At 41.4% G+C, this 26,605-nt stretch overlaps 1 protein-coding gene and 1 long non-coding RNA gene across 3 annotated transcripts; one reads left to right on the top strand and one right to left on the bottom strand.

The window, feature by feature from the left end:
• Nucleotides 1-4,497: 4,497 nt before the first annotated feature.
• Nucleotides 4,498-25,787, top strand: LOC127915272 (uncharacterized). Of its 2 annotated transcripts, none has more exons than XM_052495031.1 (6): nucleotides 4,498-5,198; nucleotides 16,164-18,852; nucleotides 19,158-19,315; nucleotides 20,602-20,664; nucleotides 20,848-21,033; nucleotides 21,134-25,787. In XM_052495031.1, exons 2-6 carry the CDS (start codon nucleotides 18,086-18,088, stop codon nucleotides 22,369-22,371), a joined length of 2,412 nt encoding a protein of 803 aa, XP_052350991.1. In that variant the 5' UTR covers nucleotides 4,498-5,198; nucleotides 16,164-18,085; the 3' UTR covers nucleotides 22,372-25,787. The 2 variants fall into 2 exon arrangements, with proteins under 2 accessions (XP_052350991.1, XP_052350992.1); XM_052495032.1 differs by lacking the exon at nucleotides 4,498-5,198 and adding an exon at nucleotides 14,355-14,748.
• On the bottom strand, nucleotides 23,529-26,566 carry LOC127915273 (uncharacterized). Its single transcript, XR_008090836.1, has 2 exons — nucleotides 26,444-26,566; nucleotides 23,529-23,807 (listed from the first exon to the last, which is right to left on the bottom strand). It is a non-coding gene; the product is annotated as an uncharacterized LOC127915273 (long non-coding RNA).
• Nucleotides 26,567-26,605: the final 39 nt, after the last annotated feature.

Raw genomic sequence — 26,605 nt, 5'->3', positions numbered from 1 at the left:
CGTCTGCTTGGTAACACGTTCGCTCACTACATAATAAAACAACACTGTAGGATACTTCATAACACTGTAGGATACTTCATAACACTGTAGGATACTTCATAACACTGTAGGATACTTCATAACAACACTGTAGGGTACTTTGTGACTACACTAACTCATTAAGATGTAAATATGCATATCCCCCTGAAACAGACCATATGTTTGGTATGCAGATGCTGCATGGATGTTTCACCGGTAATACTTAAGTTATCATTCACAATTGATAGAAATGTGAAGGGAGGTTCTCTAGGAATAGATCAGAGACTGTTAAGTACAGATTCTTGCACATGCACAAAAGCTTCGGGACCTTTAACTGTCGGGAAGAGAAGTCCAGAAAAGTCTTATCGACAGCCACTGCCTAGAAAATGTGTGTGTTCGGGGGGTAAGCGTAACGAAGCCGACTAGACAAAAGTCTTCGGGTGAAGCCTGGGGAGGTGCATCTGCAACAGCCGAAAGTTGGACACTAGTGGTTTTCCAACAGCAAGGCTCAGATCACATGGCAGTGTCAACATAGCTGCTGTTTGCGAAAGTTTTTCAGAATAAATGTAAAAGTTTATCACACATTCACAAGCTGAAAACTGAATGTGTGTACATTTAAATGATTAGAACGTCTCATATCGCAAGTGTTGAGAAGCAACTGTGGCGGCGACTTCAGAAACTGCATGACCTTTGATCACATGATTTTTGTAAGGTTCCTGCAGTCGACATGTAAGGCGCAAGGTGGTCAATTTTTATAACTATAATGCAATATATTTTATATGGTAGTGATTAACGATGGTCACGATTTGGCAAAAGTGATCCACTTGAACGTGCCCAACTTTACATAAATCATGTGATCACAGGTCATGAAGGTTTGACTGCAGTCGACAGAACGTTTCTGCAGGTGCTCTTCACCAACTCCATCCTGCAGCCATCACCTGCATTGTGGGAGGCTCTATCGTCAACCAATCATTAGGTTATTTTATATGACCCACACCGATGTGACCAAAGACATGACTGAAACAGGAACCAACTTTGCCTCAATTCATGTATACAGCGGATATGTACAAATGAATGTGATATTTGAGGCTCTCTGTCAATTGATAGTAAAATGTACACACATAGTGGCAAGAAAAAGTATGTGAACCCTTTGGAATTACCTGGATTTCTACATAAATTGGTCATAAAATTTTATCTAATCTTCATCTAAGTCACAACAATAAACAAACACAGTCTGCTTAAACTAATAACACACAATTATACGTTTTCATGTCTTTATTGAACACACTGTGTAAACGTTCACAGTGCAGGGTGGAAAAAGTATGTGAACCCTTGCATTTAATAACTGGTTGACCCTCCTTTGGTAGTAATAAACTTAAACATTTTCTGTAGTTGTGTATCAGACCTGCACAACGGTCAGGAAGAATTTTGGACCATTCCTCTTTACAAAACTGTTTCATTTTAGCAATATGATGTTTGGTGTGAACCGCTCTCAAGGTCATGCCACAGCATTTTCAATTGGGTTGAGGTCAGGACTCTGACTGGGCCACTCCAGAAGGCATATTGTCTTCTGTTGAAGCCATTCTGTTGTTGATTTACTTCTGTTTTTTGTGTTGTTGTCCTGTTGCATCTGTTGAGCTTCAATTGGAGGACAGATAGCTTTACATTCACCTGCAAAATGTCTTGATAAACTTGGGAATTCATTTTTCCGTTGATGATAGCAAGCTGTCCAGGCCCTGAGGCAGTAAAGCAGCTCCAAAACATGATGCTCCCTCCACCATACTGTTGGTGTGCTGTGCCTTTTTTTCTCCACACACAGTGTTGTGTGTTCCTTCCTTCCAAACAACTCAACTTCAGTTTCATCTCTCCACAGAATATTTTGCCAGAAGTGCTGTGGAACATCCAGATGCTCTTTTGCGAACTTCAGACGTGCAACAATGTTTTTTTTTGACAGCAGCGGCTTCTTCCGTGGTCTCCCATGAACACCATTCTTGTTTAGTGTTTTACGTATCGTGGACTCGTCAACAGAGATGTTAGCATGTTTCAGAGATTTCTGTAAGTCTTTAGCTGACACTCTAGGATTCTTCAGTGCTGAACTTTCTCCATTTATAGACAATTTTATCTTACTGTGGACAGATGAAGATCAAGGCTTTTAGAGATACTTTTGTAACCCTTTCGAGCTTTATGCAAGTCAACAATTCTGAGATCTCTTTGGTTTGAGGCATGGTTCACACCAGGCAATGCTTCTTGTGAATAGCAAACTCACATTTTGTGAGTTGTTTTTTATAGGGCAGGACAGCTCTAACCAACATCTCCAATCTTGTGTCGTTGATTGGACTCCAGGTTAGCTGATTCCTGACTCCAATTAGCTTTTGGAGAAGTCATTAGCCTCGGGGTTCACATACTTTTTCCAACCTACACTGAATGTTTAAATTATGTATTCAATATAGACAAGAAAAATACAATAATTTGTGTTTATTATTTTAAGTAGACTGTGTTTTGTCTATTGTGACTAAGATGAAAATCAGATCAAATGTTATGACTAATTTATGCAGAAATCCAAGTAATTCCAAAGGGTTCACATACTTCTTCGTGCCACTGTATATCTTCAGTTTGTGAGTGTGTGATATGGGGGCTGGAGACATGTTTATTTCGACATTATAAAGAACAACTTTTCTAAGCAATGGCAACACTGCCATGTTATACTGAGCCTTGCTGTAGGAAAATCACATCAGTGTCTGACTTTTGGCTGTCGCAGATGCACCTCCCCCAACTTACACTGAATGTTTAAATTATGTATTCAATATAGACAAGAAAAATACAATAATTTGTGTTTATTATTTTAAGTAGACTGTGTTTTGTCTATTGTGACTAAGATGAAAATCAGATCAAATGTTATGACTAATTTATGCAGAAATCCAAGTAATTCCAAAGGGTTCACATACTTCTTCGTGCCACTGTATATCTTCAGTTTGTGAGTGTGTGATATGGGGGCTGGAGACATGTTTATTTCGACATTATAAAGAACAACTTTTCTAAGCAATGGCAACACTGCCATGTTATACTGAGCCTTGCTGTAGGAAAATCACATCAGTGTCTGACTTTTGGCTGTCGCAGATGCACCTCCCAACTTCACTCCTCAACCTTCGTCTACAGTCGGTTGCTTTCGCCTTACCACTCAAACGAGCCCAATATCTGACCCTGCTGTTTCAGTGTTTGGGGACAATGTCTGTATTCTCTCCCCTTTGCTGGCTTCTGCCAGCCCTTTTTACACACAACCTAATACTGTTCTCTCTTTCTGGGATTTGCACAGCATGGGTTTATTCATTTGGGAAAACATTTCAGACTGTTCATAGAGGTATAGAACATACATATGTCCTACAGGGCTATTGTTGCTTTCTCTTATTATCTGTGAGGTTTAACACCATGAATAAGCCCCATGCTTTACTGTTGGCTGAGAGGCTACAAGAGCTAGTATTGTAATCTGGGAGTATGATGTGCTTTGTCAAAAATAAATGAACATAGTCATTATTCTATGAAATCTAATGAAACACATACAAAAAAATATGTTTATGTTTTATGCACACTACATGGAATTAGGGATTCAAACTTCTCTCACTTCTTTGAAGACATCAGCGTCTTATCACATTTTAAATTTTAGGCCTATCCGTCATGGTTGACAGATTCACTCACGCGCATCATCAGTGTTCTGACTTTGGATTGCTCCTGTCCTCTTCCCCCACCCCGTTTTCATCCCTTTCATAATTGCCACCAACATAATCACACAGTTGCTGTGGCAACCATTGGTGCACCCCTCTCTCTCTCTCTCTCTCTCTCTTTTAATACCGACATACACAAAAAGATAGTGAGAGACTGTATCAAGGCAGAAAAATATCAAAGGCACCCATTTTGATGTATTTTTGCACATTTATCATCTGATGACCAGCAGCATTATGATGACTGTCAATTTCCATCTTCATGTTTTTCTTCTAACACCTGTGACACTGTAGAGCAGCAGGGCTGGACTTCCTCATTTTGGGCCCTGGGGCCCCTACCTCCAGGGGGTTTTGTCATGAGGCTGAGAGAAAATGTTACAGTTTTAAAGCTAATTTCATGCAATTATACACATTTTGCCACGGGGCAAAGTAAAAAATGTGCTGTTTATAGTTTATCTCATGTTATTCTTCACATTTGACCATGAGGCCGAGAGTAAACTGCAGTTTTAAAGCTGATTTCCTGCAATTCTACACGCTTTGCCATTGCTTATGACGTGTTCGGGGGCCGTGGCACGTTTGCGGTCCATAATGGTCCACAATCCGGCTCTGCATAGCATTTGCAGTGCATTATTGAGAAGGATAGCTCATGTCTTCTGTATACAGTCTTTCTGGTATTGGAACCATAATCACTTCCTTAAGCCAATTACAGACCATCATTGATGGGTTGGAACTCAGCATCCGAAAGCCCTGGAGAGAACTCTCATCAACAGCAGTTCGAGCGACCAATGGGAGCGCACTTTAGCTTTGCGGACCTTAGTGAGACCAGTCGCACAATCCCATAGGCATTGTATGATCGGGGTCGGTTGGAATTTCTGACGGAACTCTTTATATCAGCTTGGAATAAATGCATCGTAAATTTGCAGAGGAAAATGTGTAGTTTAAATCAGGAAGACAAAAATCTGGCGACCTCCCTTTTGACCGTGTGATATGCCTATTGTGCTGCACTTGCTTGCTATAGTGAGTTTCGTAGGATAGCTAGATTGGCGTTTTCTTCTACGGATTTTTTTTTTTACCTGACAATTATATGTGCAACACATGGAATTAATGCACATCGTTTAGTTACAAAATGTATTTCAACAGGAAAAGTTAGACAATTTTTCCATAAACTTGCCATTGCACAGCTTGTAGGCTCTTCTAATAATAGTTTATTCCATCGATAGAGTCAACTAAAAGAGTTTAGCTAAGGCTAGTAAAAATAAATAGTGCAGATATGTCATATTGTCTACGGATATGCTGGTACACAACATTGGGCAGCAGTTTATCGACTACAAAATGAGGATGATTTGTCACAATAGTCTTCCTTCAACAGTTTATAAGACAGTCGTTATTGCCTAACCAGAGAGAATTTATCGCAGCAATCCAGTGCGCACGGTCTCCCCGGCTGTTATCCGGCAGAACGCGCAGGTAAGACATGGCAATATATTAACCTTTTTTGATACAGGAACATCATGAATCAAATGCTCAGTAATAATTTAAATTGTCTTCGTGTTTCTCGTTACCTCGGGTTCCACATATGGCACAAAGTGATTTGCTATCAATGTGGATAAATATAGGATACAGTAATAAAACATATTGATTTGAAAGCTGCGCCACAGAAATCGACTTATCACATACACACCGCTTGTAAGACGCAGCTGATACACATTGCCACAGTTTTTATACATTCATACTTCATATGTGATTAGACTACACACACGCAGCCAGTCAGTGTATACACACTCGGGTTCTTATACACCCACGCACGCTTAATGATACATGCAAGTCATACCTCCGTAACCTACATGCAATAATGTATGCGTGCAGTGGCTGAGCTACAAGTTGTTAACCTGTAAAAGATATAGATGTGCCGGAATCCATTCATACACAGACCGGTTACAGCCAGATATGGGTACACAAGCAGCGGCAGGTTCATTGCGCAGTTAAACTCACTATGGACATTTCAGATTTACGTCTGTTTGCACAAGGCTACTTCTTCTCTGCTGGCCTTTTATCAGAACTAAAGCCATTTTTTTGTGCAGTGTGCATATTAGACTCTATTGTTTTTCAATATGGAATATGAAAGGAATGTTGTTCAAATGTGAGCATTTAACATTTTGCTCTTCACAGGGTGTGGAGATTATTTCCCTCTCCACACCCAGATTGGATCAAAGCAATCTGAAACCAATGAGTCATGATGGACACGTTTTGTTACATCTTCTTCACACTATAGTATCGTAAATCAATAAGCAAGATGCTGTTGCTGTGATACAATGGCATGCAGGATTAGTCCTGTGTGTTTGTTCTGAATAAGTTTAGTGTCATGTCATGATGTCCTTCCTTCAGTGGACATGGAACTCATGGATACATCATTCTGATCTGCACAGCACTGAGTGTTTTGTCCTTCACTTTTTGTTCCCATGTATTCTCTCACTCCCTCCCTCCTTTCCTCCCGTCCTTTAGGATGCAACAATGTATGTGAGACAGCCTTGCCTCTGCCCCCACTCCTCATCCAACTGCAGTGCTTCTAGTCAGGAAGAGACATAACTATAGAGAGACATCTATAGAGAGGAATCTAACTTACAATGTTACAGTATAAACTCAGTGGCCAGTTTAAGGTACACCCATCTAGTACCGTGTCAGACCTCCTTTGCCACCAGAACAACCTGAATTCTTTGGGGCATGGACACGTTGCTCAATTGGTATCAAGGGACCTAACGTGTACCAGGAAATCACTCCCCACACCATTACACCACCGCTACCAGCCTGTCCATGCAGCATGGGGCCATTTGCTGCTTACGCCAAATCTTGACTCTGCCACCAGCATGACGCAACAGGAACTGGGATTCCTTGGACCAGCCAAAGTTTTGTCCAGTGCTGTTGATCATGTGCCCACTGGAGCCGCATTTCTTCTTCTTGTTTTTTGCTGATAGGAGTGGAACCCGGTGTGGTCATCTGCTGCAATAGCCAATCTGTGACAAGGAACAACGAGTTGTGCGTTCCAAGATGCCATTCTGCACAACATTGTTGTACTGCGTCATTATTTGCCTGTTTGTGGCCTGCCTGTTGCACAATTCTTGCCATTCTTCTTCGACCTCTCATCAGCAAGCTGTTTTCGCCCACAGGATTGTCACTTACTTGATGCTTTTTGTTTGTCGCAACATTCTCGGTAAACCCTAGACTGTCGTGAGTGAATAGCCCAGGAGGCCGGCTGTTTCTGAGACACTCGAAACTGCACGCCTGGCACTGACGATCATACCATGCTTAAGTCGCTCATTTTGCCCATTCAATCAAACAGTATCTGAATGCCTCGATGCTTGCTTTATATAGCACGCCACTACCATGTGATTCAATCTGTAGTGGCAAATTATTTTTGTAAAATGGCCACTGATTGTATAGTAGTAATTATACAGATATAACTATAGAGACTAACTTACAGTATATAGTGGTAACTATAGAGATATAACTATAGAGACATCTAACTTACAATGTTACAGTGTATAGTGGTAAGTATAGAGATATAACTATAGAGACATCTAACTTCTGATATTACAGTATATAGTGGTAACTATAGAGATATGACTATAGAGATATCTAAGTTACGATGTTACAGTATATAGTGGTAACTATAGAGATATAACTTTAGAGACATCTATAGAGATATGACTATAGAGACTGTGCAATCCGGTTTCCGAGCCGGTCACGGGTGCACCTCAGCCACGCTCAAGGTACTAAACGATATCAAAACCTCCATCGATAAAAGACAGTACTGTGCAGCCGTCTTCATCCACCCGGCCATGGCTTTCGACTCTGTCAATCACGGGCCGGCAGGGTAGTCTAGTGGTTAGAGCATTGGACTAGTAACCAAAAGGTTGCAAGTTCAAATCCCCCAGTTGACAAGGTACAAATCTGTCATTCTGCCCCTGAACAGGCAGTTAACCCACTGTTCCTAGGCCGTCATTGAAAATAAGAATTTGTTCTTAACTGACTTGCCTAGTTAAATAAAGGTTAAAAAAATAAATATATATTCTTATCAGTAGCCTCGGTTTTTCTAATGACTGCCTAGCCTGGATCACCAACTACTTTGCAGACAGAGTTCAGTGTGTCAAATCGGAGGGCATGTTGTCCTGTCCTCTGGCAGTCTCTATGGGGGTACCACAGGGTTCAATTCTCGGGCCGACTCTTTTCTCTGTATATATCAATTATGTTGCTCTTGCTGCGGGCGATTCCCTGATCCACCTCTACGCAGACGACACCATTCTGTATACTTCTGGCCCTTCCTTGGACACTGTGCTATCTAACCTCCAAACGAGCTTCAATGCCATACAACACTCCTTCCGTGGCCTCCAACTGCTCTTAAACACTAGTAAAACCAAATGCATGCTTTTCAACCGTTCGCTGCCTGCACCCGATCGCCCGACTAGCATTACCACCCTGGATGGTTCCGACCTAGAATGTGTGGACATCTATAAGTACCTAGGTGTCTGGCTAGACTGCAAACTCTCCTTCCAGACTCATATCAAACATCTCCAATCCAAAATCAAATCTAGAGTCGGCTTTCTATTTCGCAACAAAGCCTCCTTCACTCACGCCGCAAAACTTACCCTAGTAAAACTGACTATCCTACCAATCCTCGACTTCGGCGATGTCATCTACAAAATAGCTTCCAATACTCTACTCAGCAAACTGGATGCAGTTTATCACAGTGCCATCCGTTTTGTTACTAAAGCACCTTATACCACCCACCACTGCGACCTGTATGCTCTAGTCGGCTGGCCCTCGCTACATGTTCGTCGCCAGACCCACTGGCTCCAGGTCATCTACAAGTCTATGCTAGGTAAAGCTCCGCCTTATCTCAGTTCACTGGTCACAATGGCAACACCCACCCGTAGCACGCGCTCCAGCAGGTGTATCTCACTGATCATCCCTAAAGCCAAAACCTCATTTGGTCGCCTTTCCTTCCAGTTCTCTGCTGCCTGCGACTGGAACGAATTGCAAAAATCCCTGAAGTTTTAGACTTTTATCTCCCTCACCAACTTTAAACATCTGCTATCCGAGCAGCTAACCGATCGCTGCAGCTGTACATAGTCCATCGGTATTTAGCCCACCCAATTTACCTACCTCATCCCCATACTGTTTTTATTTATTTACTTTTCTGCTCTTTTGCACACCAGTATCTCTACCTGCACATGACCATCTGATCATTTATCACTCCAGTGTTAATCTGCTAAATTGTAATGATTCACTCCTATGGCCTATTTATTGCTTACCTCCTCATGCCTTTTGCACACAATGTATATAGATTCTTTTTTTTTCTACTGTGTTATTGACTTGTTTATTGTTTACTCCATGTGTAACTCTGTGTTGTTGTCTGTTCACAGTGCTATGCTTTATCTTGGCCAGGTCGCAGTTGCAAATGATAACTTTTTCTCAACTAGCCTACCTGGTTAAATAAAGGTGAAATAAAAATAAAAATAAAATAGAGACATTTAACTTCTGATGTTACAGTATATAGTGGTAACTATAGAGATATACCTATAGAGATATCTAACTTCTGATGTTACAGTATATAGTGGTATCTATAGAGATATACCTATAGAGACATCTAACTTCTGATGTTACAGTATATAGTGGTAACTATAGAGATATACCTATAGAGACATCTAACTTCTGATGTTACAGTATATAGTGGTAACTATAGAGATATACCTATAGAGATATCTAACTTCTGATGTTACAGTATATAGTGGTAACTATAGAGATATACCTATAGAGATATCTAACTTCTGATGTTACAGTATATAGTGGTAACTATAGAGATATACCTATAGAGATATCTAACTTCTGATGTTACAGTATATAGTGGTAACTATAGAGATATACCTATAGAGATATCTAACTTCTGATGTTACAGTATATAGTGGTAACTATAGAGATATACCTATAGAGATATCTAACTTCTGATGTTACAGTATATAGTGGTAACTATAGAGATATACCTATAGAGATATCTAACTTCTGATGTTACAGTATATAGTGGTAACTATAGAGATATACCTATAGAGATATCTAACTTCTGATGTTACAGTATATAGTGGTAACTATAGAGATATACCTATAGAGATATCTAACTTCTGATGTTACAGTATATAGTGGTAACTATAGAGATATACCTATAGAGATATCTAACTTCTGATGTTACAGTATATAGTGGTAACTATAGAGATATACCTATAGAGATATCTAACTTCTGATGTTACAGTATATAGTGGTAACTATAGAGATATACCTATAGAGATATCTAACTTCTGATGTTACAGTATATAGTGGTAACTATAGAGATATACCTATAGATATATCTAACTTCTGATGTTACAGTATATAGTGGTAACTATAGAGATATACCTATAGAGATATCTAACTTCTGATGTTACAGTATATAGTGGTAACTATAGAGATATACCTATAGAGATATCTAACTTCTGATGTTACAGTATATAGTGGTAACTATAGAGATATACCTATAGAGATATCTAACTTCTGATGTTACAGTATATAGTGGTAACTATAGAGATATACCTATAGAGATATCTAACTTCTGATGTTACAGTATATAGTGGTAACTATAGAGATATACCTATAGAGATATCTAACTTCTGATGTTACAGTATATAGTGGTAACTATAGAGATATACCTATAGAGATATCTAACTTCTGATGTTACAGTATATAGTGGTAACTATAGAGATATACCTATAGAGATATCTAACTTCTGATGTTACAGTATATAGTGGTAACTATAGAGATATACCTATAGAGATATCTAACTTCTGATGTTACAGTATATAGTGGTAACTATAGAGATATACCTATAGAGATATCTAACTTCTGATGTTACAGTATATAGTGGTAACTATAGAGATATACCTATAGAGATATCTAACTTCTGATGTTACAGTATATAGTGGTAACTATAGAGATATACCTATAGAGATATCTAACTTCTGATGTTACAGTATATAGTGGTAACTATAGAGATATACCTATAGAGACATCTAACTTCTGATGTTACAGTATATAGTGGTAACTATAGAGATATACCTATAGAGACATCTAACTTCTGATGTTACAGTATATAGTGGTAACTATAGAGATATACCTATAGAGATATCTAACTTCTGATGTTACAGTATATAGTGGTAACTATAGAGATATACCTATAGAGATATCTAACTTCTGATGTTACAGTATATAGTGGTAACTATAGAGATATACCTATAGAGATATCTAACTTCTGATGTTACAGTATATAGTGGTAACTATAGAGATATACCTATAGAGATATCTAACTTCTGATGTTACAGTATATAGTGGTAACTATAGAGATATACCTATAGAGATATCTAACTTCTGATGTTACAGTATATAGTGGTAACTATAGAGATATACCTATAGAGATATCTAACTTCTGATGTTACAGTATATAGTGGTAACTATAGAGATATACCTATAGAGATATCTAACTTCTGATGTTACAGTATATAGTGGTAACTATAGAGATATACCTATAGAGATATCTAACTTCTGATGTTACAGTATATAGTGGTAACTATAGAGATATACCTATAGAGATATCTAACTTCTGATGTTACAGTATATAGTGGTAACTATAGAGATATACCTATAGAGATATCTAACTTCTGATGTTACAGTATATAGTGGTAACTATAGAGATATACCTATAGAGATATCTAACTTCTGATGTTACAGTATATAGTGGTAACTATAGAGATATACCTATAGAGATATCTAACTTCTGATGTTACAGTATATAGTGGTAACTATAGAGATATACCTATAGAGATATCTAACTTCTGATGTTACAGTATATAGTGGTAACTATAGAGATATACCTATAGAGATATCTAACTTCTGATGTTACAGTATATAGTGGTAACTATAGAGATATACCTATAGAGACATCTAACTTCTGATGTTACAGTATATAGTGGTAACTATAGAGATATACCTATAGAGACATCTAACTTCTGATGTTACAGTATATAGTGGTAACTATAGAGATATACCTATAGAGACATCTAACTTCTGATGTTACAGTATATAGTGGTAACTATAGAGATATACCTATAGAGATATCTAACTTCTGATGTTACAGTATATAGTGGTAACTATAGAGATATACCTATAGAGATATCTAACTTCTGATGTGGAGAACAAGTATTTGATACACCGCCGATTTTGCAAATGTTCCTACTTACAAAGCATGTAGAGGTCTGTCATTTTTATCATAGGTACACTTCAACTGTGAGAGATGGAATCTAAAACAAAAATCTAGAAAATCACATTGTATGATTTGTAAGTGATGAACTTGCGTTTTATTGCATGACATACGTATTTGATACATCAGAAAAGCATAACTTAATATTTGGTACAGAAACCTTTTTTTGCAATTGCAGAGATCATACGTTTCCTGTAGTTCTTGACCAGGTTTGAACACACTGCAGCAGGGATTTTGGCCCACTCCTCCATACAGACCTTCTCCACATCCTTCAGGTTTCGGGGCTGTCGCTGGGCAATATGGACTTTCAGCTCCCTCCAAAGATTTTCTATTGGGTTCCGGACTGGAGACTGGCTAGGTCACTCCAGGACCTTGAGATGCTTCTTATGGAGCCACTCCTTAGTTGCCCTGGCTGTGTGTTTCGGGTCGTTGTCATGCTGGAAGACCCAGCCACGACCCATCTTCAATGCTCTTACTGAGGGAAGTAGGTTGTTGGCCAAGATCTCGCAATACATGGCCCCATCCATCCTCCCCTCAATATAGTGCAGTCGTCCTGTCCCCTTTGCAGAAAAGCATCCCCGAAGAATGATGCTTCCACCTCCATGCTTCATGGTCGGGATGGTGTTCTTGAGGTTGTATTCATCCTTCTTCTTCCTCCAAACACGGCGAGTGGAGTTTAGACCAGAAAGCTCTATTTTTGTCTCATCAGACCACATAACCTTCTCTCATTCCTCCTCTGGATCATCCAGATGATCGTTGGCAAACTTCAGATGGGCCTGGACATGCGCTGGCTTGAGCAGGGGGACCTTGCGTGCGCTGCAGGATTTTAGTCCATGACGGCGTAGTGTGTTATTATTGGTTTTCTTTGAGACTGTGGTCCCAGCTCTCTTCAGGTCATTTACCAGGTCCTGCCGTGTAGTTCTGGGCTGATCCCTCACCTTCCTCATGATCATTGATGCCCCACGAGGTGAGATCTTGCATGGAGCCCCAGACCGAGGGTGTTTGACCGTCATCTTGAACTTAATATAATAATAATAATATATGCCATTTAGCAGACGCTTTTATCCAAAGCGACTTACAGTCATGTGTGCATACATTCTACGTATGGGTGGTCCCGGGAATCGAACCCACTACCCTGGCGTTACAAGCGCCATGCTCTACCAACTGAGCTACAGAAGGACCACCAACTTCTTCCATTTTCTAATAATTGCGCCAACAGTTGTTGCCTTCTCACCAAGCTGCTTGCCTATTGTCCTGTAGCCCATCCCAGCCTTGTGCAGGTCTACAATTGTATCCCTGATGTCCTTACACAGCTCTCTGGCCTTGGTCATTGTGGAGAGGTTGGAGTCTGTTTGATTGAGTGTGTGGACAGGTGTCTTTTATACAGGCAACGAGTTCAAACAGGTGCAGTTAATACATAATGAGTGGAGAACAGGAGGGCTTCTTAAAGAAAAATGAACAGTCTGAGAGCCGGAATTCTTACTGGTTGGTAGGTGATCAAATACTTATGTCATGCAATAAAATGCTAATTAATTACTTAAAAATCATACAATGTGATTTTCTGGATTTTTTGTTTTAGATTCAGTCTCTCACAGTTGAAGTGTACCTATGATAAAAAAATTACAGAATTCTACATGCTTTGTAAGTAGGAAAACCTGCAAAATCGGCAGCGTATCAAATACTATAGAGACTATCTTACAGTATATAGTGGTAACTATAGAGATATAACTATAGAGATATGCCCATAGAGACTAACTTACAGTATATAGTGGTAACTAAAGAGATATGACTATAGAGATATGAATATAGAGATGTCTAATTTACTATGTTACAGCATATAGTGGTATCTATAGAGATATAACTATAGAGACTAACTTTCAGTATATCGTTGTAACTATAGAGATAAAACTATAGAGACTAACTTACAGTATATAGTGTTATCTATAGAGATAAACCTATGCAGACGTCTAACTTACGATGTTACATTATATAGTGGGAACTATAGAGATTTAACTATAGAGATATAACTATAGAGATATGAATATAGAGATGTCTAATTTACTATGTTACAGCATATAGTGGTAACTATAGAGATATAACTATAGAGACTAACTTACAGTATATAGTGGTAACTATAGAGATAGAACTATAGAGATATCTAATTTCTTATGTTACAGCATATGTCATTTTTACATATATGTGTGTTAGGATACTGGTGATACATTACAGGAATTATAACTGCATGATGTTTCACTCTAATTTGCGTCTTTAGTCGTGACAAGTCTTTTGGATTCGTTTTTCCTGCTGGAAATTGCAGGTTGGGATGCCTTTTCATGAGAATAGATGTTGTTAGTGGAAGTGATAAGGAATGTGGTGATGGAGAACAATGTATAGATAGAGGATGAAATGGAAGATATTATGGTATCATGGACAACCAGTGATGATGGAGGTAGAAGTTTCAGAATTGGCTAATAGGTGTAGATTGGACAATACCTATTTCTCTCTCTCTCTCCATCTCTCTCTCTTACACACAGACAGAGCTGCAGTGCTATTCTAAGAGAGTTAGCTGCCTCAACCCACGCACCAAATCTGAGAAAGAGGGAGAAAGGGAGAACGAGGGAGATGGGAGACAGGAGAGAGCGAGAGGAATGAAAGGAGAGAGGGAGAGACTACAGAAAGGTTCAGAATGCCTGTAGAGTATACTGCAGTCACACACACACACACACACACACACACACACACACACACACACACACACACACACACACACACACACACACACACACACACACACACACACACACACACACACACACACACACACTATCTTACTGACATACATGCTGCCACTTCAACAACAGCATTAACAGTGTTCATTGTGCAGATATCAGATCTTGCAGATGCAAGTGAAAGGACATCCAAACCACTCTCCTCCGTCATATTTCATGCTTGTTGTGTCACCCTATCTTGTAATGTTGTTTGGTTTGTGCATTTGTCGGTCTGTCTAACTGTGATGTGCTGTGCTGTGCGGTGTTATATTGGTAAGTGTTGGGAGAAATGTACTTGATTCTGTGCCACCCACACACCGCCCTCCCACTCACGACCGTCTCTGCGTCTATACCTCTGGCTCTTCCCGCTCCCCACCAACTCTCTCTGCTCATTTAAATCCCGACCCTACATTTATCCCCCTGCTCTCTCTCTCTGTTTCACTTTCTCTCCCTCTCTCATCTGCTTTTCAGGAGCTGATGCTCCTGCAAAAGGCAGACACACTAACACACAGACACACCTAGCATACCTACATGCACTCACACCGTGAAGGAGTAGCTTTGTATGCATGGATTTATTGTGTATTTATTTATATAGTATCCTAAACTGTCAATGAATTATCACATCCTTCCAGTTAATTGATCTTTATTCATCAGCTCAACCTTTACCTGTTGTTTGAACGTTAGAATGAGTGACATGCCCCTTTAATTGTGTGAGCTGACTGCGTTCAAGCTTTGTTAATTAGCTGATTGCACTTGCACACACCTGTGGCCTGCTGCCTGAAGCACTTCAGTTTGTTTAAATGGAGGATGGTGTTCTGTGTGTGAGTGGGACTGCTGGGATGTCTGCAAGTTTTTTAATAAAACTACGCTATTTATTACGATATCACTATCTCTGTCTCATCAATGTGAGGGCCAGCTGTCTCACACACACATAACAGCACACAAATTCAGGTGCATATGGCTGGCTGCCCTACACACACACACACACACACACACACACACACACACACACACACACACACACACACACACACACACACACACACACACACACACACACACACACACACACACACACACACACACACAACAGCACACAAATCAAATTCAGGTGCATACAGTATGCATGGTGCACACTTCTTGACAAGTTCTATTCCAATTTATAGCTAGAAATTCATAGCACTTCATGAGTGTCTTACAGAGTGTGTTGTCTGTGTGTTGCTGTGGTGTGTGTGTTAGAATACGAGGGAGGGAGTTTGTGTGTGTGTGTGTGTGGGGGGGCTTGATGTCCCCTCTCCTAATCGATTATTTCTGTGTTCCATACAGGATCCACAAATCTGTGAAGACATTCCAGGCCTGATCCCCATTATCCAAATCTGAAGACGATACAGGAAATCAAGCAGAACTTTCAGGGAATAGAAGAGTTCTTTATAAAAACTTGGAACAACAGTGAGAACTGCTGGTTGTATTCTCCATTGTTTTAATTCACATGTATTGAAACAAGTAGAGCCATCAGTGATTTCAGCAGCCCCCCTGCCTCCCCTATCCATGCCTACATGCTCAGCAACAGATAAGAACTGTTTTGATAATTGTATGTAATTATAATTTGTGTGGGAGACGTAGCTGTCTCTGTCTATTATCACCTGTAACCTCAGACACAATAACTCCACACATTTACATATTTCTCTCCAAAAATGCTTTTCTTTCAGTTTTAGGACCAAATCAGGAATAATCAGAGTTATTGAAGGAATGGCACATGTGAACTACAATGTGCTATTCAGTCCTCAACCATCATAATGAGACACAACTGAATTCAATCTGTAGAGTTACATCTAAAGCTCAAGCTCTTTTCCTTGTATATTCTATACTAGACCATACATACTAAGTTTGTACATCTAAAAACAGAGGTACACATCCAGCCACTAGCTAAAATGAAAACTGCTTTTCCAGCTGTCTATTTGATATAATACGATTTGTCGTACCGTTTTATACTTTCTCCTCATTTGTGGTATTCACTATCCTCTGTCCTTAATGTAGGGCGCTGGCTCTGTAGCCTTCAGCCCAATCAGAGGAACAGTAAGTGCCTATGCATTTTAGATAAGACCATAAAACATTTAAGTAAATAAGTGGCCAATGCATTATGTAGTTAGTGACCTGTGATGTTTATATGCCTGGAAGCGCAATGTCCTGCTTTACAGTCACACAGTATGTTTACACTCAGCCACAGCCATTCAGTGCCCTGACCCGTCAAGAACCACAACCTCTCCAACTGCCATTCAAATGGTCTGCAACATCTAAAAGCACAGGAACACAAATTATTTAGATTTATTTAGCATGAGATTTATTTAGTACACATCTTTTATTTAGTATAATATTGAAACATTTAGACATTTATATGTAGAGATTTTTCTACTTTTTCAGAGAATATTAGTTTACAGGTTGAGTCTAAGTGCAAACTGGGAATGTATCCAGCGCCAAAACGACATGATTGAATCATTAACTGTTTACATTTTAGGAACAATGTTTACAGAGGACTGTTGCCCTTAAAACACAGGCCTATGTGTCATTTTGTGACATATTATTTTACAAGTGCCATAACCGAAAGGAAATGTATAAAATTGCCATAACTCATTGAGGAAGCTTACTTCTTGTCTTCAGCTAAACAAAGCACAACGTGTTCAGGAATACGTCATGGTGAAGGTAAAAACCCTCTGTTTGACCTTTCATCCAAGGAGATTGCATCTATTTTTGTATTTTTTCATGTGAATGTTATAACCTCAAACTAACTTCACATGATTCATAGCAAGGTTTTGTATGGTAGATAGATTCTAGAACTAGGAGAAGAAATAGACGATCTGGGTTTGATCAATTTACCCTCGTTTACTCTGTGAGGCTTATACAGGTCTGATTTTACTGTAATGGGATGCAGAATATTATCGCAGAAGATGTTGAAGATAAGAGTAACAGAATGAAAGCCATGTAAATACCTCTGTCACCAATGGTTGACACTTACAACTGGTTGACACTCATGACTTCCATCTCTTAAAGCATATCTAGAATTAATTCACAAAGTTCATCAGACATATTCATTATTAAATTAAGATATTTTGAAACTATGAGTACCAAACAACTCATACCTGCTACCTAAATGTTTCAAATAGTGTTTTAGTGGTTTAATTCTGAAAAAAGGACAGCATTGTAACAGCGTTGAGTCGACAACAGAAAATAGAGCTCTTAGTCATGTAAAGATGACGCCCACCACCAATCTCCAAGTCTTCGCCGTCTCCCTCCTCTCTCTCCTTGCTGCCCCACTTACCACAGCTGAGGACAGCTCCCCCTCTCCCACTCCCTCTCCCCTACGTACCGACCCCCGGCCTCGCCAGGGGGGCTCCACCGACCCCCCTCAGTCCGCCCCCAGCCCCCCTCTCCTCCTCCTGACCATCCATGCCAACCGCCCCTCTGCCCTCCGGGGCAGGCCCAAAGCTCCAGAGAAACTTCCAGAATCCCCTGGGGTTCTGGAGACCCCTCCCCGACCCCTGGCCCAGATCATGTTCCCCAAGAACGTGACGTCTGCGGCAGCGGGAGCCCTGGCTCCGCCGTTGCGCGCGGCCCAGGTAGCTCCTCCTCCCCACAGACTGGTGGACGTGGACGTGTGCCATGGTTACTATGACGTCATGGGCCAGTTGGACAACACCTTCAACTGCTCCAAGGACAGCTTCATCTACTGCTGTGGCAGCTGCCACTACCGCTTCTGCTGCCCCGACCCCACCCGTCGTTTGGAGCAGAGCAGCTGTACCAACTACGACTCCCCGGATTGGGCCAAGACCCCGCCACCAAATGCCATACTCCTGGATGATGATGAGCCGGAACTGGACCCTCTGCAGCCTCTGAGCCACAACACAGGCTTTGTGATTGGAGGTGTCATTGTGTTTATGGTAGCGGTTGCCGTGGGGATTAAGATAATGTTCAACAAGGTGTCGCAGCAGGCCAACAACGGAGAGATCAACATGCCAAGGTGAGGGGAAGGGTCAATCAGTCACAGACCAGACAGATGAACAGACAGAGCGCAAGACAGACAGACAGTCACACAGACAGATAGACGGATGGACAGTCAGACAGACAAACACAGATTCTTTAATCATTTCATAATGTTGTTATAAAATGTTTATAGCATGTTTCATTCATAAGATCAGACAAGATATGATATCGTTAATGCCGGGGGGGGACTGTTATTACTCCAGGCAATAAAACACATTTTACATCACCTAATTACTTGTACGTTTACATTTTTGACATTCTCTTTTTGGTTTCTCCTCTCAGAGCGCTGGTGGACATGTTGCGTCACCAGTCCAGTCCAGTGCAGCAGGATGAGAGGAACAACAGCGTGGCTCTGTGTGGTTCAGGGGAGGGACAGGGTACGCTGGGCAGACCTCCCAAAAACCTCTATGCTCCTGGCCTGCCCAGCAAGGACAACAGACGTGAGTGGCCAGGGGAGCATTCAGTTGGAACAAACAGGAAACATGTTTCTGAAATGAAAAAGGGAAATGAGGACAAGCTCTAATAGTACACTTCTGTTTCAAAGTTGTTTCTCCTGTTTTGTGCTGTTGTTGGGCTTTAGGCTTATTTCAAACTGTCTTGTAAGAAAGGGGAAGGAGTAAAATGGATTAGATTAGAGGAGGTTATTAGTCACATGCACAGTGTTGCAGATGTAATCGCAGGGCTCAGTAAAATACTTATGATCCGAGCTCCAACAACGCAGGTCAAAAAAAGACAAGTGAATGAGACAGTAGCAATGTAGCAATGATAATGTCTATTGGGGGGAGGGGCAGGGTACGTGTTATTGGGAGGGGGTAGAATATCCATAGGGGGAAACGCAAGGGGGAGGGAGTAGGTAACTCCCTAGTGGCTATTCAGCAGCCTGATGGTTGGTGGTAGAACCTATTGGCCGGTGTGACAGTTTTTGCCATGATACTCCTATACTGCCAGTGTCTGGGCGATGGAAGCAGGGAGAACAGGCTTGGGTGCCACAAGGTCCCTGATGATTTTCTTGGCATTCCTGCGGCGCCTGGTGTTGTAGGGGCGGCAGCGTAGCCTAGTGGTTAGAGCGTTGGACTAGTAACCGGAAGGTTGCGAGTTCAAACCCCCGAGCTGTCGTTCTGCCCCTGAACAGGCAGTTAACCCACTGTTCCCAGGCCGTCATTGAAAATAAGAATATGTTCTTAACTGACTTGCCTGGTTAAATAAAGGTAAAAGGGCAGGCAGTGAGCACCTAATGGCTCGTTTGGCTGAGCCTCTGTAGAGCCTTGCAGTCAGCGGCGGTGGAGTTGCTGTACCAGGATGTAGTCTCGATGGTGCAGTAAAACACTGAGGGCCCTCGGAGACAGAGAGACCTCCTGAGGTAGAAGAGTCGCTGGTGTCTACGTGGTGGTTTGACCATTTGGTGTCTACCCTGTGGTTTGACCATTTCATCTTATCAGAGATGTGTATGTCGAGGAACTTGGACAGTTATGTGAAACAAAGTGCATGCAATATCCTGGTCGATTCCCACAGGCTCAATAAATGATTGTGTGTGAGTGGGTGAGCGTGTAAAGAGGAATTGGCCCAGGTAATGTAAAAGAGGATGGATGCCTTGATCTTAATAAACCATGAAGCTAGAAATCGCCTGATAACATCCACAATTGAGCACAGTGTTGAGCACTCTGCTGTCTCACTCACGTACACACACATCTACATTATGTATACACTGTTGCTGTTTGTTTTGCAGTGGGGAATATTCAACACAATTTTATCCATTCAGGAACCAGTCCCAATCACACTGCTACCATCGGTAAGTCAACTGGTGGTGTAAATCGTTGGTTCCAGTGACATACTGTAATGTCTTCCATGTTTTACAGTTTTTCACAATAATTTCTAAATGTCAATGATACCAACCTGGTTAGATAAAGGTTGTCCAAAAAACAACAATTAAGAAACAAACACACCATAACATAGCTGTCTTTTGACCCCTCAGAACACGCCCCCCGTATGAACAACACCCAGCTGGCGGCAGGAGGCACTCTTCTGTCCAGCAAACACAACAATACTAAAGAGCAGCCCTCCTTCCACCACTCCCTCCACAACCTGGCACAGCTTCCCCCATCCTACGAGAACGCCACCAAGCCAGAGCTCAACAGATACTCCTCGCTCAAACGCCTGGGTGAGTAGTGTACCACGTAGCAACATGGAGATAGACCCCGTTACACAGAAAACAATAGCTCTATGACTTATGTGTTTCACTATTCCTCTTTTGATTCCAGAAAAGAGTGGTCTTGATGAATATTCATCGGGCTACTGCACCACCAAGAGGCGTCCCCACACGGCCCAGCCCGCTCTCCAGTCCTCCAGTCACCACATCCCCTGTGGCGGAGACTACAACACCATGGGTGGGAGGGGCACCCTCCCCCGCCACGCCCCCCGCCCCTGGATTCAACCCACTGGCCTACCCCCCGTCTCCCCCACGGTCAACCCCTACCCCTTGGACCCAATCGAGCAGCACTACAATCCCAACTACGACACCCTGTCCAAGCCTGCCAGGAAGGTCATGTCGCAGGACCAGCTGCTCAACATGGGGGACGTCCCCGGGAACACTGGGACCCTCTCCAGGATGTCCAAGAACCAGCAGCACCAGTACTACAAAGCCATGGCTGCTGCTACTAAGAACTCCAACACCCAGACCCTGACAAGGAAGCCGCAGGATCGACCCCAGGAGCGGCCTCAGTCCAACACCCAGACCCTGACAAGGAAGCCCCAGGATCGACCCCAGGAGCGGCCTCAGTCCAACACCCAGACCCTGACAAGGAAGCCCCAGGATCGCCCCCAGGAGCGGCCTCAGTCCAACACGCAGACCCTGACACGGAAGCCCAAGGATCGACCCCAGGAGCGGCCTCAGTCCAACAACCAGACCCTGACGAGGAAGCCCAAGGATTGGGTGCAGGAGCGTCCCCAGGATCGCCTACTCATGTCCCCAGATCACCTGGAGGAGAGCATGGGTAGAGGGGTTGGAGGGATGGGAGTGGGTGTGCAGGATCCATATGCCCATGGAGGCGGGGGAGGCATGGTCCCCACTCTCCCCCGGGGTGGTCTCACCCCTCAGCAGAAAGCCCAGTCCCAGCAGAATGTATGTGCCACTCCCTCCCTGGACCGCCACCACATGATCAAGATGAACTCTCACCCCACCTCGGGGAGGGAGCAGGAGAGAAGCCAGGGCATGACGGGGCATATGAGTGGAGGCATGGGGGGAGGCATGGGGGGCTGGGGTGGTAGCGAGATGCCCGGGACGGGGGTTGTCATGGGAACAGGAACGCTAGGGGGCCACAGCGCCAAGAGGATGGCTTTCGCTGCCAAGAGGCAGAACACTATTGAGCAGTTACACTTTATACCAGGAGGGGGCGACACAGGAGCGGGAGGAGGAAGTAGAGGAGGAGGAAGTGGAGGAGGAGGAGGGGGAGGCAGTCAGGGCATCAGGACAGGCAGTAAGAATGAGGTGACAGTGTGAGGGGCACCAGGTAGAAATTGCCATCAACTGCAAATCTCGGATCAGATAATCTCACCCCTAAACCCACCCTTAACCATTAGGGGGATGAACAAATATCTGACTCTGTATCAGTGGTTAGGGCAAATTCTACCTACTGTGTGTGTGGTCTTCATGAAGAGAGTAGACATGTGAGAATAGGAAGGGTAGAGAAGGAAATATATCAATCTGTACATATAGGGAGATGAAGGACTTGCTTAGAGGTCAAAATGGTAGAGGAACGGAATTATCCTGCCATTTTTATATATGTGATACATCAGCCATATTTCATATCTAATGTGCCATATTGCCATACACTGATTCCATGAATAACTGAAAAAAAAAACGTGGGAGAAATTAGATAGCTAGGACTTAGTTAAGAAACTGGTTTGTTCATGCATAACCTTGTGTTTTATATCAAATGTTTAACAGAATAAAGAAACTTTTGAGCCATATTAGAAAGGAGGGACCAAGATAATACATCTAAGTATGAGAGAGAGAAGAGTGGTGTACGGCCAGACTGTGTACTTCAGTGTTACATAGAAAAACAGGTTACACTTGTATCAAAGGATGCTATTTTCCTCATGGAGCATTGAACTGATGATCTTCGTGACCTATGATGTGGAATGTCGGATGATGTAGGGTATTGAATCCAGGGAGTGGTATACGAGTGAGCCCGCCTCATTGTGACGCAGGAAAACAGAGCTGTCGATAGTTGCTTCTTGTGTGAAAGAATGAGTGACCTTGAGAAAATTGCTTCCATACATTCTCTAGTTGCCCCCAGTAACTGATCTGAAGTCAGTTTTGCATCCCACCACCGCCTAATAGTTATGCTCAGCATTTGAGGGGGTTGAGCTGATCCTAAATCTGTGCCTAAGTGCAACTTCTACCTGGAGCTCCCCTGTGACCCACCTGTCTTCATCAGGACAACCAAATCTGATTGAGCCATGAGTCACTATGTTTGACGAGGAACTTCTGAGTTGATCAGCCTACCAATAGGACGATTAGCTACTGCAACTACAGGGTATTTTCTTTCATAGAGCACAAAAAGTACACTATGATGCAGGTGTTGCACATCATAATACGACTGACCTTCAAAGCCATGCATTGGGATACAAATAAAATACCACAGAGAAAGCACGTCTGACAATCACCATTTTATTAATCTCACCAGAGGAGAACTGACACAAGCCAACATTTCTACAGGACAATACAAATGATTGGCTTCAGAGCAAGCCAAAGTGTATGTGTCTAGGGAATTGACTGTAACAAGGCAGTGGACTATAATGCATACTGTAGGATGACTCCAATGATGAAGCAGTCAGATATGAGGGTGAGACTCAGAAGAGACTTGGTTGGCTAGGATGCCCTTCATCAGAAGAGGACCTTGCTTGTTCGTAGTAACACACTCCAACCGTTCTCTATTAGGTAGAAATGTCATAATATCAATAATAATGCTTAATATTAAGGGCTATCCTATCCTACATGTGTGGCTTTGGACCATATAATACAGCATATTAATGCTTTCACTTCATTTGTGGTGTTGATATTGTCACTGACGTGTGAGTACTAATGTCCTGTAGATAGATGCCTGGAGTCAAACTTGTAAAAAAGAACATGAGCAGCTCAAAGAGGGAAACACTAAGACAGAAATGTTTTTGCACAATCCCCTGATATTTGCACCAGATAAAGACAGACATATTTTGTATCACGTCTTAGTGGTTTACATTCAGCAAAAAAGGACACTCAGTCACTGGTGATGCGCGGGGCTGTGTTTGATAAACTTAAGGGACTTAAGAAAATGAACAGACTTGTATTCGACTAAGAGAGAAGTATAACTGTATATATATATATATATATATATATATATCATCTACAGTATACAAAGTCTCTCATATAGCTTACAAATCTTACAAAATCTGACATAATTCAGGAGATAAAATGACTGACATGTTGATACAGATTTTCTTTTGACAATCTTCCTAGACACAATGGTAACTTACCCAGTGAGCAAAATGGCATCTTTTAGATGTCCATGGACGTCGGCGTCAGACGGTGTTCACTGGGTAGTCCATGTCAGTTATTGTCATGATTACAACAAGTGTTATTATTAATGATTATTATAATTGTTGTTATAATTAATGGTTATCTTATAGTAATGATGTTGGTGTTATTTTTCTTAGTGAGATTGTAAGTGTTTACATGTTTTTAGATACCTATCTTTCTCATGACATTTTGTTTGTTTTTGTTACATCTGAACACAAAATGGGTTTTCAAACTAACACTGTCTAATCTTGATGCATGTAAACTCCATGGCTTGGTAATGCATTGACAACAATGCCTGAATACAGGGCTTTATTACAGTATGTTTTGAGACAATGGCCCAATTACAAACCTCTCCCTAGTCCCTTTCCCTAGATGGAGCCTTCTATCTAGACTATTTGAAAATATTGCATAGGTATTAGTAAAAGTTGTGTTGGTTCCACGTGTTGGGGTGGAATCATTACACTCACCGTTCACAAGGTCAGACAATATTGATAGGGACTAGGGAGGGAAAAGTTCTGGGTCTGGGACCAAATTGAAACACTTGCTAATACCACAGCCTAACCCAATAAAACCCAAAGGGTTAACACATGATGTCACAATGTATGTGTTTACATTAATGTCTTAAACACAGGTAGGTAAAAAGGGTATAACAGTAACAACCTGAATGTTCAGTAACAGTGTCTTTTTTCAGGGAATTAGGACAGCTAACCTAGTTTTAGATTTGTATTTAAGTCACAGAAAGTCTGTAGCAATGTCTGTACTATCGCCACAACCATTGAAACAGTCATTACATACATTTCTGCCATTATTTTGTACATGGTAAACCTTTTTTTGTGTAAGTATATTGTATTTTGTATAGCTAGTACAATCAGAATATTCTAATGGGTTGTGGCTCTCTTCTATAACATATTAATTTGAGGCTTCAACAAATTATATGTGAGTATTTAGTGGAATGTACAGTGACCACCCAAATGCTTAACATTTAACATATTTCTATATAGCCTATTATGTGGCAACAGGGATATTTTTGATGAGTAATGACAGATAACACATGTAATAGATGGTGAATAAAATAAGACACAAAGAGATTAATGAATAGGTGTATGTTTCGACACCATCATTAATTCATTTAAACATGTAGAACGACGAAGGATAAATCTAAATCTAGATTTGTATGAGATTATATAGATTTGTATGGGATGATATTTACAAGTGAACTTCATGAATGTTTTCATGACTATTATTCATTTTAATATATAAAGGCCTACTTTTAATTTCTCCAATGCATTTTGATCCCCTTGGATACAGCAGTGATCAAACACTACATTTGTAAAATAAAGTTGGTGGAAAAGGTTGTCAGACTTGTTTCTTTCATCAGGGTCTTACTCAAGTACTGATGAAATTGTATGATATTAGGAGTGATAAACTAGCCATCCTACTCAACTATTCTCATATGAAGTGACTTTACTGACAGGTAAGATCGAATAAATGTTAGACATTCTGTGGGAAGTTGTTCCTAAATCTACAGTAGGCTACAACTAAATCACTAGCTAACAGGGCAACCACCCCCTGGAGAGCGACTGTCCTGCAAGCTTTAATTTCAACGAAATTATAACTGTTCTCCAGAACCTTAATTAACTGAATCAGGTATGTTACCACGGGTTTGGAGCAAAAGCCTGCACCAATAGCCTTCAGGAGTTACCCCTGATCCAGGTTACATTACCATTTCAATGAAACGCCACATTTGCATGACAAAGCATGTCACCCCGCACGTGCTAGAATGACAAGCTTTACTTTTTTTTGTCCAAACATCTAGGCATTTTAAAAGTTTTATATGAATGATAATGAAATGCAAGTTAGCAAATACACGGCAGCCATTTTAACAAGTCTGGTTGGTGAATGCTATGCCCAGCTGCAGCATGAAGCCAGTTAAAATGGCTTCAACCTCCCGCAGAGTCTGAATCTATTTCTGACGTATCTTTATCACATTATTTGTCATTCGGATACCTACACGGGTGACGACTTGACATAATATACCATAAAAATCTTTATCAAATGGAAATAAGAATAATCCAATGCAAAATATCAGCTATAGATAGCATGCTTGCTATCCAAAACAACTACTGAACCACAGGTTATGCTACCCGGAAATATTTCACGGGCCAGGAAAGGA

The sequence above is a fragment of the Oncorhynchus keta genome, chromosome 34, assembly GCF_023373465.1.
Source record: "Oncorhynchus keta strain PuntledgeMale-10-30-2019 chromosome 34, Oket_V2, whole genome shotgun sequence".
NCBI classification, from domain to species: domain Eukaryota; kingdom Metazoa; phylum Chordata; class Actinopteri; order Salmoniformes; family Salmonidae; genus Oncorhynchus; species Oncorhynchus keta.
This window is presented reverse-complemented; position numbering and strand designations above follow the sequence as displayed.